Source organism: Ictidomys tridecemlineatus, chromosome 7, assembly GCF_052094955.1.
Source record: "Ictidomys tridecemlineatus isolate mIctTri1 chromosome 7, mIctTri1.hap1, whole genome shotgun sequence".
NCBI lineage: Eukaryota > Metazoa > Chordata > Mammalia > Rodentia > Sciuridae > Ictidomys > Ictidomys tridecemlineatus.
Genome location: NC_135483.1, coordinates 32,717,818 through 32,737,399, shown reverse-complemented (window position 1 = coordinate 32,737,399; position 19,582 = coordinate 32,717,818). Strand labels below are relative to the sequence as shown.

General features: G+C 33.0%; 1 protein-coding gene across 38 annotated transcripts in view; it reads left to right on the top strand.

The window, feature by feature from the left end:
- Nucleotides 1-19,582, top strand: part of Rims2 (regulating synaptic membrane exocytosis 2) — a 559,411-nt gene that overhangs the window by 126,372 nt on the left and 413,457 nt on the right. For 28 of the 38 annotated variants that reach the window (XM_021724845.3, XM_078016821.1, XM_021724829.3 and 25 more), the window contains one exon: nucleotides 17,484-17,495. The exons of the other annotated variants lie outside the window; for them this stretch is intronic. In XM_021724845.3, the coding sequence (XP_021580520.2) occupies nucleotides 17,484-17,495 (12 nt within the window). The remainder of the gene's footprint in view (nucleotides 1-17,483; nucleotides 17,496-19,582) is intronic. 38 annotated transcript variants of the gene reach the window in all.

The following is a 19,582-nucleotide window of genomic DNA, read 5'->3' as shown; positions in this document are numbered from 1 at the left end:
TTATGATTTTGTTTAGTTTTTGGTTGTGGGAATATCTGCTCATCTCTTAGTTCCTTTCAGACATTTTTTTCCCTTTATCTTTTATTCCCTTGAATATTCCCTTACATGCTTGTTCACTGATCATTACTCAACTGAATGCTTGATGGGGCCCTTTATGGGTCTCTTTGGTTCTCTCTGTATATCCTTTCTCTGTCTTCTCTGGTAACCTTTCCTATGAAATCTAGCTATGATGGTCTCTCTAGTCTCTCAGATTTTTCTCTTCAACTTTGTTTGCAGGTTCCACTTAAGCTCCTTCTTATAGCCCTGTTGCCTGGAAAGCCTTTCAAAGTAGTAATTGTAGAGCTTATCTTGTTTCCCATCTTTCGACTCTCGCTGCACTTTGTTATAACTGTGATGTAGCTTAACAAAATTCTTCTGTATATTTAAATATGTTTGTGGTTTGTTTGTTTCAGGCAGCAGGAGAAATATGGTCCTTGTTACCCTTTTTAGACCAGAAACAGAAATCCCTAATGACTTAAGTTCTTGAAAGTATATTTCTTGGTTTTCAATGTATAAGCCCTTCAGGCAGAGTAAAATTTTAGTCAGTAAATTAAATACAGTGACAATCTGGAATATTCCTGAAAATAGATTATTCTGTGATCAACTAGAAGTCTCTTCTAGTGTTTTAGATTAGTCTGATGGGGATGATTTGTTGTGGAAGAAAGGGGTGAGACGTTTACTACTTTTCTCATATTTTTCTTATATCCAAGGAACTTTCAGGAGAGTAAAGATAATAAAAAGTAATCTAGATTTTAGATGAAGAAAGACAACCCTGTATTTCTTTTAGTTTTTCTACATTTTCATTCAGTTAATAGACCTGTCATAAGAGCTTATTTATATAGAGGAATGTTTCTTTGAATGGAACATGAATTGAACTTTGAATTGAACTTGCAATCCTCCTGTTTCAGCCTCCGAAGTAACTGGGATTACAGTTGTGAACCACCACAAATGGCTCAAAATATTCTTATGAGGTAGAAAACCGAAAATACAAGTATTCTATAGATTAACTTAATTATGAAGCTGTTGAAAATTCTTTTTGTAATCCCCTAAGATGATAAAATAGCCTTTTATTTTGAGAGTTTTCCATATGGAGCCATCCTTAACAATTATTTATATTTCTTAAGTACATTAAAGATACACAGAGAATAAATGAAATATTGGACCAGTACAACAAGATTTTATAAAATCTTCTAGCATTTATTATCTTTTAAGGTGATATCCCATTAATAAATACATACTATATATTTAATCAAATTAAAAAATAATTTTTAAGGAAGAAATTATTTTGTAATCATTGAATGGTGTTATTGAAAAGACATTAAAGGTAATTTACAATGAGGATTATTATTATTATTTTTTCCTGGAGACTGAAACAAGGGACGCTTTACCAGTGAGCTATATCTCCAGTACTTTTGTTATTTTGAGGCAGGGTTTCACTCAGTTTTTGAGAGTTTCCCTAATTGCTAAGATTGATCTTGAAAAATGATCCTCCTGCCTTAGCCTCCCAAGTCCAGTGGGATTATTTTAAGTTTCAAGTGTAGTAACTTTAACTTTTCATTTCTTTTATCTTTTGGTAGGAAAAACAAATTACTCTCTGCTTAGTTACTATTTGCTTGATTAAATATAATGATGTGTATTTTTCAGAATTGTTAAAATTAAATAAGAACTTAAAATGTGACATGAAATTTTGTCACTTTAGTTGTCAGATTTGAAGCACAATAAATTAAAACTTTATAAAACTTATGAAAGTGAAACTCAGGTCCTTTAAAGTATATTGAAATACATGTGTTCAATATATCAGTAGGAATGGATTGATAATATTGATGTTATTGTATAAGCAAATCAATAATATCATTTATACAAGTGATTTTAATGACTAGTAATTAAACTATGCATTGAGAAATCCAATAATGATGAGAATGTTTTTGTAATCCTCCAGGTACTTCTTTTTAAAAAATTACATGCCACTGTGATTATGTGCAAGTTTATAGACACTGTGCTAGTACAATATGACACCATTTCCATAAATTAAAGGCAAGAAATATTATGTATGAATTTGTTTTGGACTTTGTAATATCACTACATACTAGTATCTCAGAAAGAATTGAAAATTCTCTAGGGAGAGGGTGGCATAAGTTAAAAAAATCAAGAGAACCAAAGTCTGTTTTTTCCCTGGTTTTACCTATTTATTTGACCTGTCATTTTATCTCATAGTGCTTCTATAATCTGTAAAATGAAGTCATTGATCTAAATAATTTCTAAAGTCTCTTCTTGATTTAATATTTTATGATTTTATAATTCACATTATATTACTTGTATAATTCTTGACATACCTGAAAATTATATTCATGTAGACAGTTATTTCTACCATTTAGGTAATTATTTATTGATTATTATTAGAAGTTATTATAAATAGAATGTATTAGAATTAAGCTTCATTTTTTATTCCTTTTTACATTTGTATAACATGGAGGTGTTGAGGGTACCACTATTTGAGAAAACTGTGTTCATAGGAATTTGAGGAATGGATAAAGCAGACAAGCTCATCAGAATTTTACAGGGTCATCATTAAGCAAATATCATATCATATAGATTCTCACTTTCTTGCCTCTAGGCTGAATAACCTAGACTGTGTGAGAATATTATTATAAAATAGTTGTGGAATTTAAATGGAAGCAATAATTATTTTTGTTTACTGATGTTGACCTTTCCAATGGTGCAAGATAATTTAATGATTTAAAAAAAGTTTAACTTGCAGAACTAGGATATTTTATAATTCTTAATGCATATTAGTATTGTGAAAGGAAGCAAAATAAAGTTTGAGTCAAGTATAAAGGTGTTATAGTTAAAGCTTTGTCCCAGGGTTTCATAAACTAACTTCCAGACCACTCACTATAATCAAATCAAGTCTTTATTGAAACACGCTAGTGGTGACTGACCAGAACATAAAGCTGTTCCCCTGATCAGTCCCAAACAATTGCCAGGGTGCTCCTTATAAGCCTGAAAACCTCAAAAGGGATGTTCGGGGGTCTAGCCAATGCAAGCAAGCCAGTTTCTTTTCCATCCTTCTGTGTCTAAGGGACCATATTGGTCTGACTTATGGTCAGACCTCACCTACATTCTTTTGTATATGGTTTAGGAGGGTTTTTAAGAGGCAGGGTCCTTCAGTAATCCCAATCAGGAGAAGGACTAGGGGCTCAACTACGGCTAAAATGATGGTAGTCAACCAAGGGGACCATGAGAATAGGTTTTGGAACCAATTGCCAGAAGTTTCTTGTGCTTTCTCTCTTTCCTTTAACCTGTTTCTAACTAGTGCCAAACTGTCCTTTATTATCCCAGAATGGTTTGCATAGAAATGACAGGTTTCTCCTAGGGCCATATAAAGTCCTCCTTGTTTTAGAGACAATTTAGACCTCATCTATTTTGTAAGACTATTTCTGTCAGAGAGTCTAGTGAAACCTCTAATTTGGAGATTCACCTTTCTAGTTTTCCTAAATCTATATCTGTTTGATGGCTGAGGGACTTAAAATTTTTAGAGCCTTTGAAAAGAGCTGCAATTCCCAAAGCAGTAGGTCTAGTTATTAAGCCAAATATTGGTTTTCTTGGCCCTTTATTTTAATCTTAATTTTTTAAGTTTGTCCTCCTCCCCATATCAGCCAAGAGGGGAACTAAAATGGGGGCAGTCTATGTTGATAAATCAGTGGGCCCTGGCCTTTTAATAAGTCCAGGTTTTCTTTTTCTTTTACTCCATCAAAATAGTAGGTTACATTGTTCAGAGTTATTGACAATTTGGAGATTTAGGCAAGGAGTTCAAAGTGGGACCTGGGAAGCAAGATTTTTGGTGAACGGGGAGTTGTCCCACTTATAAGTTGGGTTGTGGATACAAGTGTCTCTTTCTGGGAGATCACCCAGGGTGATCTTGGGAGTACTTCCCTAGGTACATCTTTCTGAGCCAGACATATTGGCAAACATCTATACTGACCATAATTTCCCCTCTAATATTAGCGACCTCCTACTGCTGTAAGGAAAAAGGACAATGACCGTTCTTGCTGCTTCGAGCTGAGAGGGGGCGATGTGCAGTGGGAAAGCAGTCTGGAGTCCCTTTTTAGAAATTGAGAGGGTCAAGGAATCCATGGTAAAAATCTGGTACAGGAAGAACAGGTTGTAAATTCACCTGGGGGTGGGCACTTCTATGAGAGAAACAAAAAGATTTGAGTACTGAAATAAGATTAATACAAAATAGTAGTTGTAGCATCTGAAAACCTGTCCATGAATATCATGAAATGATAGAAATTAATAATCGTTTACTAGGAGGCAGAAGACCTGAGAAACCGTCCCCATAACAGGGCCTAATAAAGCTTTAATAAGGCCCTTTTTTAGGGAACATAAATCTTTAACATTGTCAGCATTATCAGGAATGTAGACACAACATTTATTTAAGTTAGTTAATGTCATCTGATTTTTGTAAAAATACCTTTTTAGCATGACCACTGTGTTCAGTAAAGATCCTTTTGTTACTTAGGGCTAGATAATTATATTAATAAACATTGATTACATCTACTGTGTAGGAGGTTAGGAAGATCTGTAGGCCTTAAACTGACTAAAAACTTCTAGCAGTTTTTATTGATAGTTACCAGGTATTTTTGCCTAAGGATCTCTCTTCTGTTGTCTCCAGTCTTATTTTTTTTTTTTTTTTGGTTCTAACACTAGTTTATATTTTAAGTTACATCAAAATAACTGTTGTTTCTTTTTAAATGCCCACAAATGGCTGTGCTTTGGTTTTTAACTGTTTTGGCTGGGTGTTTAAGAGCAAGCTGGTCAAACTGACCTTGTTTCTATCTATTGGTAAGAGTCAGCTGAGTTTCCTTGGAGGAAATTTTTGGGGAACTTGTGAGCAGAATTTTAGCTCTGCTAGTGTCATCTGTGTTAGGATGGGTCAAGGTCTTGCTGACCATGTGGCTTCCCTTGGAAGCATCAGGCTTGTTTCCCCTTTTTAATTACCCTCTTCTTTTGCAGTATGCACACTCATTGGCTTTCTGTTCTCCAGTGGTCTCATTAATCTCCCTTATCGGGAGATTATGTGGCCCGGAGTTGCAAAGCTTTCCCCCATGTCCTGAGTTCAGGCTGAGTCAGAGGGCAAGAGCCAAATATTGGCTTTCTTGGCCCCTTTATTTTAACCTTTAATTTTTGAGTTTGACCTTAAACATCCAGAAAGTCAATTTTATCAGTCTTAAACTAAGAATACTGTGTTTTAACTCTAATGTTTATAACTTTGCAGTTAATTTTTTTTACATAACATAATATCTTTATTTATTTATTTATTTATTTATGTGATGTTGAGGATCAAACCCAGTGCCTCACACATGCAAGGCAGGCATTCTACTGCTGAGCCATAACCTTAGCCCCTTTACAGTTAATTTAATCTCTTTTAATTATTATCTGTCTACAGATGATGGCTTAATATCTCAAATTAATTTAGGTTGTATGTTCATGAAGTTTTATCTTTGTAAAATATTAACAGGCATTAGTTATTGTTAGTTGTGGAGCAGGCTGAACAAATGTTAGTTTCGCTTGTTTGCCTGAAGTCTGAACACTCAACCTCACTCTAGGCTGAACACTCAACCCCACTCAAGGATGAACATTTGACTCCCACCCCACTGGTGCAATAAACTCCATATCTGACCCCTGCTCTGTCTGCCTGAAGGCAGAAGATGAAATCCTTAGCAACTGCTGTATGATCTAATCACTGCACGCCAACAAGGAAGCTTGCAGACCCAGAGACCCTAATAGATTTTGACTATAAAAACTCTCTCTTGATAGGACCCCTTCTCATGCTCTCTCTTTCTTCTCTCACTTTCGCTCTCTCTCATTCTCCCTCCCACTCTTCTCTCTTACCCTTTGTTTTTCCCTTCTCTCTCTCTCTCTCTCTCTCTCTCTCTCTCTCTCTCTCTCTCTCTCTGTGTTAATCAGACACTGCCACAATAAAGGTCTTTTGGTTGCTCTGAGTGTCGTGGTCACTTTTCTTTTAATTATAATGAAAATTCAAAGTGAAATTAATAAAAGTAAAAACATATTTAGCTTGTATATACTTTTGAACCTTGGTTGAGTTATACATTATATTTTCTATTTGAGATGACAGTATTCTTTCCAATAAAGTTAATCTTTGAATATAACTTTAAATCAACTGAAATCTGGCCTACTTTGAAGTCATTTTGACATGCAGAGGCAGAGTCTTATCTCAGGTAAGGCAGGGCTCTTCACAATCTTAGGTAAAGTGTTTTAGTTTAAAGCTGATCTTTTTTTTTCTCTTGTTAGATATCATTTTATAAAGTTTACATATATTGTTTCCTGACTCTGTATGAATGTTAGCTAGCACAATACAACATAATTAAGGAAAGGCTGGGAGCCCCCTTTTTTTTTATGTGTGGAAAAGTGGCAAAATGTTTTATAGTATTAACCTTTAAATAGATCAGGCTCTCACTACTTTTAAAAATACCTTTAAATTTTTATATCCCAATGTAAAAGGTAACATAAAGTTTGGTTACAAAACATCAAATAATATAAATAAATCCCCAATAAAAATCTATTATCCTTATACATTTAAAATTACCATTACAGACAACTTTAGTTTGGAGAACACCAGCTTGATAAAAATGTTTCTTTAAACCTTTTACCTTAAAGACTTGTATACTTGAAAGATATGAACACACTTAATATGTAAAGAAGAGTAATGTACCTCAATTCCATTGATGTTTTTATATTAACCAAGGTTAGCTTTTAAAGAAAAATCTAGACTCTGTAATGTAGGACAATACTTTAAAATAACAGTTGCTATTTAATCACAGAGGTATAAACCTTAATTTCTCCAAGATTAGTTGCTCTAGAGGATAAAACTTAACAGACACAATGTAATTAATATTTTTAGAAGTTTTTGTAATTTTAACATATAACTATATCAGTACATTAATATTTGTCCTTACAGAACAACCTTAAATAATTTTAACTATTTGTTACATATATAACCAATTTAGTTACATATAAATCTTTTAATATTTTTCTTTTATTTATAGACCTTTATATTACTTAATTAGACCCTTTTGTGTTTACTTAGATGTATTATAATTATACTTTACCAACATAAAGACTTTTTACCTGGAAACGTTTTTAATTAAATACATTTTTATATTTAGAACTTTTTAATAATTTTTAATCCATTAATCCTTCTTTCTGTTTGTACCTTGAAATAACCCTTTTAAATTTTTGAATTTAGATAAATTAATCCATTTTAATAAGATGAAATATTTTGTTATTTACAGTACTTTAATTGAAATGCAGTTGAAACCTCTTGACTCCTTGTATGTAGAATTATACCTTTTGGGACTTTTAATTTATAGTAACTTTGTTTTTATGATAACACAAAATAATTTAAATTTCTTTTTAGTTTACCAATTTATGAAAACATCAACATTGTTTAAGTATTTTACCTTATGGAATTTAAGGAGTTAAGAGTAGTTGATATTATATTTAACAGTTAGCATTTTAACTTTGTAAAACAGATGTCTCTAACAAACACATCCATGATTAATTTTATATACGTTTGGATATAATTTACGTATCTTTTTTTTTTTAAACAAGGTATCAGACAAGTGTATTGAATAGTATTAGTAACCTTTTTATCCTGTTGAAGAAAAATCCTGCAGAGAAGGATATCAGACACTTTATAGACATTAACATTTTAACTGCTGTTTAACCATCTAGAAACAAAACTGTGTATTAGTAACTTTAAAGACATTTGTACTTTTATTTATTTTTCCCAATTTAAATTGAACCTTTTAAATCATATTAACCAAAGGTATTGGATCCATTTTTTAAAAATTTTAATTCAGGAGCTCATATGTCAATTTTTTTTGTTCCAAATATATGTAGACATGGCAATACATGTAGACGGACAGTACCCCGGTGCACCTACACAAAGCAAACAGACAAACAAAAATCTTGTACCTTATTTTTTAAACCTATTAGATTGAGAGTTAACCATTGCAAATTGGCCTTAGAATAAAGAAGAGTGTAATCAGAAAAACATATTAAGCTAGTTGTTTTGGATCAAAATTATGAGTTTTTTTCCTTTCTTTTTAAAATTTATTTCTTATATAGATGACAATAGTGAAGTGCATTATATTCATAATTATCCATTCACAGTATGTTCATGCCAAATTATGCCATTATACATGAGATGAGCTCTCTTATTTATTTATTTTTTGCATACAATTCTTAATACACCTAACAAATATAGATTTTTTTTTTTTTTAAAGAGAGAGGAGAGAGAGAGAGAGAGAATTTTTTAAAAAAAATATTTATTTCTTAGTTCTGGAAGGACACAACATCTTTGTTGGTATGTGGTGCTGAGGATCGAACCCGGGCCGCACGCATGCCAGACTAGCGCGCTACCGCCTGAGCCACATTCCCAGCCCAAATATAGAATTTTTAAAAAAGTTTTTCTGACCCTTTTCCTGAGGTGGTCCTGTTCATCAAAGCTGAAAAGAGTTAAGGGAACATAGACAAATGAAGGGGTCTTATTTTTCCTGAAGGAATTTCCCAAAGATGCAGCACCTCCATTGGTCTCCTTGGGAGAGTCCCCAGGTTGGGGTCCCATTCTAAACTGGTTTTTCTGGTTTCTTGGATAGCAGCCACCAAATTTTAGCCTGACACTGAAAAATCTTTGGACCATTTTTAATAGTTGGGAGTTATTCATGCTTGCAAATACTGAGAGACAAAAGTCAAATTTCCTAGACAAAATTATGCTTTTGTTATACAATTTAGGAATAATAATCTTATAAAAGACTTTAGTTTTACTCTGTCCTGTATAGAAACTGACATGATTTACCCTGTTGGCTACCTGGCCCAGTTTCTAAATGAAGGCGATCTCTAGAATGCCTTTTTCTTTTTACCTTTAGCTTTTACTTTTGAAAATTCTTTTAGTCCTGTTGGCAGCACTTTAGAAGCTTTAGTGAGCACAGTTAAAACTGTTTTAACCATTTTTTTTCCCATTAGAAACAAACTGAGGTACAAATTAACACAGAACACAAAGGGAACAAACAAAACACCAACAAAGTAGTGAAAATTGTTAAGAAAACAAGTTAAAGGGGTACAGTTAGAGATTTCTGTAGAGCTTCCTTGTCTCATGATGTTGGTGGAGCGAAGGAGTCCTGATGAAAGAAGAGTGGTTATGAGAACAAGAAAAGGACCCATGCACAACACACGGAAAGATAAACACAGACAAATGGCTGGCGAACAGACACTGGACAAGAGACAAACAGTAAGGCAGACGCTGGAGAAACGACAAACAGTGGTACAGATGTGGGACAAGCAACAATCAATGAGGTCACACAGGGAGACCTCTAATAGGGCAGAGACCACATCTTGTCCTGCCCCCAGGAACAGATGAGGCCCTGCAGGGAGGCCTCCAGTGGGACAGAGAGGAGGGCTCCTCCTGCTCTTAGATAGAGACAGATGAGGTCACACAGGGAGACCTCCAGTGGGGCAGAGACAATGACTCATCCTGCCACCAGGCACAGGTGAGGCCCCACTAAGAGGCCTCTAGGGAGACAGTGACAGTGTCTCCTCCTTCCCAGGAAACGTGTAAGTTAGTGCATTCAATCTGACCTTGTCCCCAGAGGAGTCTACTCACCAGATCTGACAGGCCTGCAGGAGGCTTTTCAGAGTGTCCTAGGACGAATTGGAGTCGCCCTCGGAGTGAGGCTGAGGAATGTCTCTCAGCAGCTTCCCACTACTCCAGGGTCTAGGTCCAAAGGTCCGTCGTTGGAGGCAAATTTGGCGTGAGGGTAGGGAAGAAATGGATCCCCGCGAGCCTCCAGATGTTATAGTTAAAGCTTTGTCCTGAGGTTTCATAAACTGACTTCCAGACCACTCACGTATAATCGAATCAAGCCTTTATTGAAGCACACTAGTGGCGACTGACCAGAACATAAAGCTGTTCCCCTGATTAGCCCCAACAATTTCAAGGGCGCTCCTTATAAACCTGGCATGTTCTGGGATCTAGCCAATTCAAGCAAGCCAGGTTACAGAAGCAGGAGAGTGCAGTCAAGCGGCGGGAAGCCTAACCAATCACAGTTAGCCCAATCACCTCAATTACACAAACAGATCCCCTTTACCCTAGTTACTGAAACAATGCCCCATTAGATAGTTCCATGTTCTTAAAGGTTTCTAAAGCAAAAGGAAAAGAACATCTTGCCCCAGTCATGACCCTTGTAGTTGGCATGGTTGTTTTACAGAATGGAGTCAAAACAAAATGGAGTCACATTTGCTTTTACTATCACAAAGAAAAGTGTTTTCCAAAGTTTAAATGAGCTTAGTTCCTCTCCATATTGTCACATATTTTAAGTAGTTTTCACCTGCTTCAGCTCACCTGTTCAACCAATTATCTGTGTACTATAATAATCTATGGGTACTATTATCTAAAGAAGCAAGTCTGTCTATGAATACTCTGATGGTTCCAATTTGGGGTTATTTTTTTTCAGGAATCTTTAGGTGATTTCAAGGGTTTTTAATCAAGTGATGTAGCACACCTCTACTGTGAAAGGAAAGCTTTCTAGGAGTAGATGGTGTGAATAACTTCAAGAGATAAGATATCTAGGTATTCTTAAAAATTAATCTGAGAACATTTTCTGCTTGGATTTCCTTTTCTAGCTCACTTTTACAATTTCTTTTCTACCTTTTTTTTTAGATTTATTGATTTTTTTAAAAATACACAACAGTGGAATGCATTACAATTTTTATTACACATATAGAGTACAGTTTTTCATATCTTTGTATATAGAGTGTGTTCACACCATTCATGCCTTTATACATGTACTTTTTTGTGCATTACAATTCTTATTATACATATATACCACAATTTTTCATATCTGTTTATAAAGTATGTTGACACCCAAATTGAGTCTTCATATTGTTCCTTAGTATAGTTTAAGGTCTGGTATAGCGATGCCACCTGCTTCACTCTTCCTGTTAAGGATTGCTTTAGCTATTCTGGGTCTCTTATTTTTTCAGATCAATTTTATGAATGCTTTTTCTATTTCTATGAGGAATGCCATTGGGGTTTTGATCGGAATTGCATTAAATCTGTACAGTGCTTTTGGTAGTGTGGTCATTTTCATTGTATTAATTCTGCCTATCCAAGAGCAAGGTAGATATTTCCATCTTCTACAGTCTTCTTGGATTTCTCTCTTTAGAGTTCTGTAGTTTTCATTGTATAGTTCTTTCACCTCTTTCATTGATTCCCAAGTATCTTATTTTTTTTTTGAGATTATTGTGAATGGGGTAGTTTTTCTCATTTCCTTCTCAGAGGCTTTGTCACTGATATATAGAAATGTCTTTGATTTCTGGGTGTTGATTTTGTATCCTGCTAGTTTGCTGAATTCATTTACTAGTTCTAGAAGTTTCTAGTGAAGTTTTTTGGGTCTTCTAGATACAGAATCAAATCATCAGCAAATAGTGCTAATTTAAGTTCTTTTCCTATACATATCCCTTGGATTTCTTTCGTCTAATTGATCTGGCCAGTGTTTCAAGAACTATGTTGGATAGAAGTAGTGAAAGAGGGCATTTCTGTCTTGTTCCAGTTTTTAGAGGGAATGCCTTCAATTTTTCTCTATTTAGAATGATGTTGGCCGAGGCTCAGCATAGATAGCCTTTATGATGATGAGATATGTTCCTGTTATTCCTAATCCTAATAGAGACTATTTAATTGTTTAAGGTATAAAGGAATTCAGGATAGCACCAAAACTACAGTATGATAAAGCTGATAGTAGGCAAGGGAGCACAAAGTGAGTTCAGTGCAGGCAAGAAATGTAACATAGGCTAGATATTATCATGAATTCCTTTATCCCCTTTTAAATGTTATACCCAATATACCTCACCCAATTCCTTTTAAAGTATTCCTTACAAAAATCTTTAGTTTCACATTAACCAAAGAATAATGAAACCTTGTTTTAAGTTTAAATAAGAACTTATTAATAATGCTTATTTTTAAGACTAGTACATTATATTCATCTTTTGAAGTCTTTTCTAATTCCCTTTCAATAAAATTGATAGCAAACCACTTAATCTCACTTAGTCCAGGACAGATGCTGTATGTATTTTCTATTGCTGAAACAGTCCCCAGATCTGCTCCTCCTAAAATATTTAACTTTTTAAATAGCAATACTTTTTATTTTTTTGTCATCTACTACAGAAACCCAGGAATCATCTCAGGCTTCTTTTCTTTATCACTCTTTCCTCACATTTTTTTTCAAAATTATCATTTCTTCCCTAATTACTGACTGCTTTTTTAGGCTCTTCTATCATTTAGACCAATTAGTCTCCTAACTAATCTCTCTGCTACAGTCTTGGCTTCTCAAACACATTTTCATCCACTGCTATAGTGATGTTTGTTAAATGCAGATCTGGTTATTTTTCCCTCTGTACAAAAACCACTCATCAATTCCTCATCTCCTGAGTTAATCAAGTTTTTAATGGCATAAAACCCCTTAATACTGTGATACCATTCCCTGCATGAACTTCACTCCATTCCAGATCTTCCAATTTAACTATGCTACCTACAATTCTCTTAAATCATCTTCACCAATATGTCATATGCTTTTGCTCATCCTGCTACTGTTATCTAACATATTCCTTTTTCTTTCCTAACATATTCCTTTTTCTTTCCCATAGACCCTACCCCACAATCCTTTCCTACTTACTGAATACTTAAGGCTTTTTTTTTTTGACTTAAGCATCATTTTCTTTATGATCTTTTTTTTGAGTATCCCATGTGAAATAATCACTTGCTCTTTTGTGCCACACTGGATTATACAGACTTAATCTAGTATTCTTAACATTTTATTATTATTAATTGATTACAATCACTTTAATTTCCCTATACTACTTGTACGTTTCTATGTATTTTGGTATGTAATAGGTCAGTGCATATTACTCGTTGAATGAATGAATGAAAGAAAGTAATCTGGTATACTTATCATGAGAGGGTTAGTCTGGGTTAGACATTGTCTTTCAATCTAGCTCCTTGATGTAGCTCAGTACCATGGCATGTTTTCTTGAAGATGGTAATCCAAAATTATGGATAAAAAAGGTAAACTATACAGGCTGAATTTAATTGTTGTTGTTCTTTAAAAAAACAAACCAAACTTGAGAGAGAATATTATAGTGGCATGAAACAGATTTAAAAAATATTCAAATTGATTAGGGAAGGCCAAGAAGAAGAAAGAGAAATATGGTAGTTTTAAGTACAGGGAATATAGAGCATTACTGTAGAAGGAAGCATCTGTCTTATACATAGAGGAAATAATGGGAGAAAGATCAAGCATATGAAGAATGATTCTGAGGGGAAACTGACATTAATTTCATAGAAGATGGGGGAACTAATAATGGATAGTTACACAAAGTGGTTTTAGTAGATTTAGCCTGAAATTATGCCATGACTTTCAAGAGAAAATATCTGAGGGAAGACTAATAGAACCAATGATGTAAGTGATAATGAGATGTAGACTGGAAATAACACGTTGATTTTGGGGAGAAGCAAGGTGATTGGTTATTAGCAGAAGTAATAAGTAGTAAAGGTGGCCATATTGATTATAAACATAGTAGACATAAAATTATATTAGAAAATAAAATCAAATATTAATCATATTTAAAAGAAATTTTAAATTTTATTTATACTATTACATATTTATCAAATAATTTGAGTATATGTTAAATTATCATTAACTTTCTAAGTCCAGGAATGATTATCTAGAATAATTTATTAATAAATTAAATCATAGAGATAAGAAATGCAAAGCCAGCATAGAATACCATAGTGTATAAAAGTAGCATTGTGCAGTGGTTACAGCACCATCTTTGAAGTGAAACAAAGTTTGAATCCCAGCTTTGTTACTGGACAGCTTTGTGAATTTGTACAAAATCTTTAATCTCTGTCCACTTCAGATTCTTCATCTGTAAGTAGAGATAATAATAATACCCGTCTTACAAGGCTATTGTGAAGGTAAAACAAATCAATATTTATGAAGCACTTAGACGTATATCTGGCATGCAGTAAATGCTGTAGAAATATTTTGTAATGGTTTTTATGCTAATAGACTTTTTCTTACCTATTATATATACCACTCATTGTGCTAGGTGGCTTAGATAATCATATTGGATCAGTGTATTCCTTTTTGCATACATAAACCGAGTCTTCTGTAATTAATAAGCTTAAATATGGAAAGTAATTTTCATTTTTAATTGAACAATTTAGTCTTTGATTTTTAAAAATAGATGAAATATAAACCTGAGATAAACATCCAGATGATTCAGGTTGGTTTAAAAATTAAGTCATTCTTATGTTTTTTTTTTTTTTTGTGTGTGTGTGTATGTGGGGTGGTCCTAGGGATTGAATCCAGGGCTTTCTTCATGTGAGCCAGGCACTTTACCAACTGAGCTGTATCCCCAGCATCCCCAAATCATTCTTGTGTTTAACATAAAAGTATTTTTCTGTAGCAATATACTTTCTATATGTCACATGAGATTTTAATCAACCATTGTACTTGGTAATCTTTTTGTAGTGGTACATTACATTTGATTTTTTGATAGCACAATTCCAGTTTGAGTGTTAATGAAATTGTTTTGACAATTACAGAGAGATTCTGACATGATTGCATTACTAAAATCTGATTAGAGGATGTAGCCATCTCTTTGGTTGTTTAAAATTTTCTTTTCTTTAGAAGGCTTGCCAATTTGTAAATAAGGACCATTTTGCTTAGCAGCCATTATGCCCATTCTCCCCTTTTCCTGTACTAACGTCCTTGGGAAATTTTGTTCATTTCCATAGCTTCAAATACTCTACATATGCTGTAGATTTCTAAAAATTTCACCAGAGTATTCTCCTGACCTGCAGATCCAACGGCATAGTTGCCTACTGAAACTCTCTGCTTGAGTGTATTATAGTCACCTGAAAGTCCATTACCTGTGTCTAAATTCATTATTTCTCCCAAATATGCTCTGCTTGTGTGTGTGTGTGTGTGTGTGTGTGTGTGTGTGTGTAAAAGAGAGAGAGAGAGAGAGAGAGAGAGAGAGAATATGAATTTTTTTTTAAGTAATTGTCCTTTTATCTTCCCAGTTGGCCAGTTATTCTTCTCTACTTTCTATTTCTCAATCAAGTCTTCAGAGGCCTTACTCCTTGAATCTCTTAAATCAGTCCACTTTTCTCTACTCCTCCTGTTACCCCTAGTTTAGTTCTTGCCACACTCACCTTGTTTTTTATCCAAAATGTTGCAGCAAATTCCTAATTGTTCTTCCAGTTTCTAGACTTGCCTCCTTGGAATTCAGTCTGTACATTATAGTGGAGTGAACACTTACTGGTAGTTAATAATATTATTTATAAATTATATGGTATTGAATTTTTCTATTGAAAGACAATAAGATATGTGAGCATTTCATATATATTTTATAGCTAAGTGTATTATAGCTGAAATTAAACTTGTTTTATCTGCTAATGGATATTTACTATTAGTTATGGTTTTCTTTTTTTTTTTCCTGTTCTCTGAAATGTGCATTACCTTGTGGAAGTGTTATGCTTGTGCATTTTTTTCCACATATAGTAAACAATGGAACTTCTGTTCAACTATATCTGTTAATCTAGTCACTTAAAATTACTTGTAGTTTCAAATTTGTCGGTCTGTTTGTGTTTTGTGCTTTTTGCATGTGCCATGGTCTTGGAAGAAATATTTTCCCTCACTAGTCTCCCTCAGATTCTTTTCATTATTCTTTAAAGCTCTGTTTATGTCTCAGATTCTTGTTATTCCTTCTTTCTCCAAGTACTGTGATCTTTTATATTATTTGTATTTCCATAGTACGTTACTGTTCTCTTATTTTCAGAAATTTCTCTATTATGCAATTATTTGTTTCTCTCTCACCATATTTAGTTCCTTGAATTCCTTAAAGGCGGAAACTTATCTCATTTATTTTTTATTTTTTGATGTCTCAACCATCTAATGTATCTGATCCATAGGTAATGACTGTTCTGTGAAAGACTTTTATTGAACCAAATGCTTTGGTGATGTTTTTGATTGTAGACAATTGCTGTTATATCATATTTAATTTTAACATTTATGATAAATAAAGCAGTCAAGAACACAGTAATATAAAGAATACAATCCTCTCCCTTCTATATAATATCCCATTTAAAAAAATATTTTTTAACATTTTTTTTTTTAGTTGTAGTTGGATACAATAATTTATTTATTTATTTTATGTAGTGCTGAGGATCAAACCCAGGGCCTCACCTTTGCTAGGAGAGTGCTCTACTGCTGAGCCATAACTCCAGCCACTAATATCCTATTTTTTTTTAACAGACTAGACTATCAGGTTTGGAATTATGGGCCAGGCCCTATACTGAGAGCTTTTCATGTTATTTTACTTAATTCTCAAAAAACCCTATAAAGTAAATATTAATTCTTTGTTTTGTACATGAAGAAGTAAAGGATAGATAGCTTAGGGAAATTATGCAAGATATACAGCAAGATTTTAAGATAGGTCTCTGTGATTGCTAGTCTTCTCAGTCACAAATGTTGTACTGCAACCTGTATTTAAAAGGAAGAGCAATACTTCAAAATACATGAGTTTGGTTTTAATTTATATAACTTCCTATATCAAGTTATTATTGCATTAGTATTTTTATTATAATTATTTTATATTAAAAAGATGTAACAATTTGGTTTGGTTTTAAGTATATCTAAATAGGGTCTTTTGACTAAAATTACATCTTACCATTTTATTTTTTACATTTTCAATAGTGGTAAGTTATGACCCACAAGTGCTAATTATAATAATATTATATCTTTAGTGACTTATTGTAGTTAAATTTTTCTTTGTAGCCACATTGTTTAATAGATTTTTAAGCTAATATGTCAGAAATAACTTTTAAAAGTAATATGCATAATTCATGTAAAATTATATTTTGTTTAATTTTGATAGTAGATGATGAAATTATTGGTAAACAATGAGGCTATGTTTTATTATCTTTGTACCTAAAAACTTTATTACTAAATATCTTTTGTTTTTTCCTTTAACTTAATTAGGATTTTATTTGTGAAAAAGGCAATATATTTTTCTGATATTTGTGTATTTAATTGCTTTTATGGAAACTATTTTGTTTATATATTGTAGTAGCATGCTTTTGCTTGAATTGTATTAAATATATGGAAAACTGTCCCTCCTAAATTTTTAATTTTAAATCTAAACTTTTAGATTTCAGTCAAAATGTGATTTAAACATTTTCAGAATTTTTATTTCATTAGCAAACTCTTATTTGTTTTAAGAATGGAATTAATAATTTCTTTTTTGTTTTGTCTTTTCTGTCTTTTTTAACTTGCTTTCGTGGATAATCACACCAGGAGGACAAAGTGGTTAGAGTCTTTTTTTTTTTTCTGTCTAATATGATTTTTTCCTTGTTGTTATTGCCAGTTTTAGTTTTATAGCTATATTCAATTTATATGCTTTAAGTGTTTTGTTACAGTTGTATTGCATGATAGTTGCTAAGCATTATGGCATACTTAAGCATGCTGATTTTACTGAAAAACACATTTTATTTTGATGAAAATTAATGATCTGATTTTTAAAGGGGCTTGACTTTTTAGAATTTAATATTTTTTCAAGATCTCATAGCATTCCTCATTGTGATAAGAACTCCTTTAATCTTGCAATGTTTCCCTAAACTCATTATTGTACTGATGGGTTTATAAAAGAAACTTCTGACTTAGTTAAAAGTAAATCTTTGTAATAATAAGTTACAATAACATCAAAAATGGGTTTACTGAAATATATATTTGGCAGTTGATAATATTTAACATTTTTCTTGATAATATGTTTTAGAATTTGATAAAATATCTGCCTTATACCCTCATGTTTACATTAGATATATTTATAATTTAAAAATAGATGTCACAGATGGGTATGACTAGACTTTAGGCTGGCTTTTATTAATCTACTACTGTTCTACCATTAGGTGTTAGATTTGGATTTAGATCTCTTCTGGAGACTGGGTCACTACAGGTAGACACAACCTTTCTATTTTGGTTTCTTTTGATGAATCAAACTAAACCTAGAAGTCTCTTCAAGTTGTCCAATTTCAAATTGGCATAAAACCCTAAGAGAACACCCTTTAACTGAGATCTTCTAAGCAGTATCTTCTTTTGTTAAACATTTTAAGCCTTTTTGTTCCTTTCAAATTCTCAATTATTTGTTTGAGGGTGATGCATGTGTTGGCAAATACTGAATGTGGGTTTAGAATGAAATTTTCTGAGCAGAAAAGAGGACACTGCAATTTCTGTCTTTTATTCCCCCCAAACTTTAGAGGCAGTTGTTACTCTATATGAGTCAATTTCTGTAAACATGTCTCAAATTGTGCATCATCCTTGATCCAGGGTAGTTTCCCCAGAGAACCTATGAGCTTTCTACCAGTCCATTATATTAGCTAACAGTTAACACAATTCAGGCAATTTATTACCTTTAGAATCTCTAGTGCTACTTTCATGACCAGAGTTAACACAGAAAGCATAATGATCTAATTAGTGCCTGTGGTTTCTATAATGAATTGACATAGACATACCTATCCCAAAAATGAGGCACTTAATGATGAAATCTCAGCTATAAAAATGACTTTCATGTACTGACAAGATTTCATAGTTATCAGCCTATATTTTAATTAAGGATTGAATGACAGATAAAAGTATACTGTGATAAAATTTCTGTGAATTTGGAACATTGCAAATAAAATTCAATAAGCCTTATTATGACATTCTGTATACAGCACTGTTTAATAGAGCTTTAAGCAATGTGAAACTTTTTTATATATTCACTATCCAACAGAGTAGTTTCCAGTCACAAGTAGTTCTTGACATTTGAAAATGGTCTAGACTGAGAAATTGAATATTAAATTTTAATTAATTTAAATTTAAATAGTCACATGTGGCTAATGTCTAGAGAAACCCTAAACATAGATAGCAAACATTCTCTGCAAGAGTCTGGAAGAATATAAAACTTAGCTTCCCTTGCAACTGGTAATGGCTTTGTGACACAGTTCTAACAAATGGATAGAAGAAAATTTCTGAAGGCTTCTGTAATGATAAAAAAGATGTAGCTAGCCCTGTCTTTTAATGCAAAGGTGATGACTGCCATTTGTGAATATGAGGGAAAGGCCAAGACTATTGGAGTCATTAATCATGACATTATTGAGCCTGATATTCGAGAAAGTGTCAGTGGTTCTGAAGGGTGGCAGATCTGAAACTTGAAAGATGAGAAATTTGTTGTTTGGATAAAGAAGATAAAAAGAGGAGTTAAAGGTGACAACTATATGTTTGCTATCATTTCACAGTTACCTTGTGTGTGTGTGCAGTAAGAGCATTTAAGATTTACTTTCTGATCAAATTTCAATTATATGATAGAGTATTATTAATTTTAGTTACATTATATATATATAGGTCTTGAGAATATA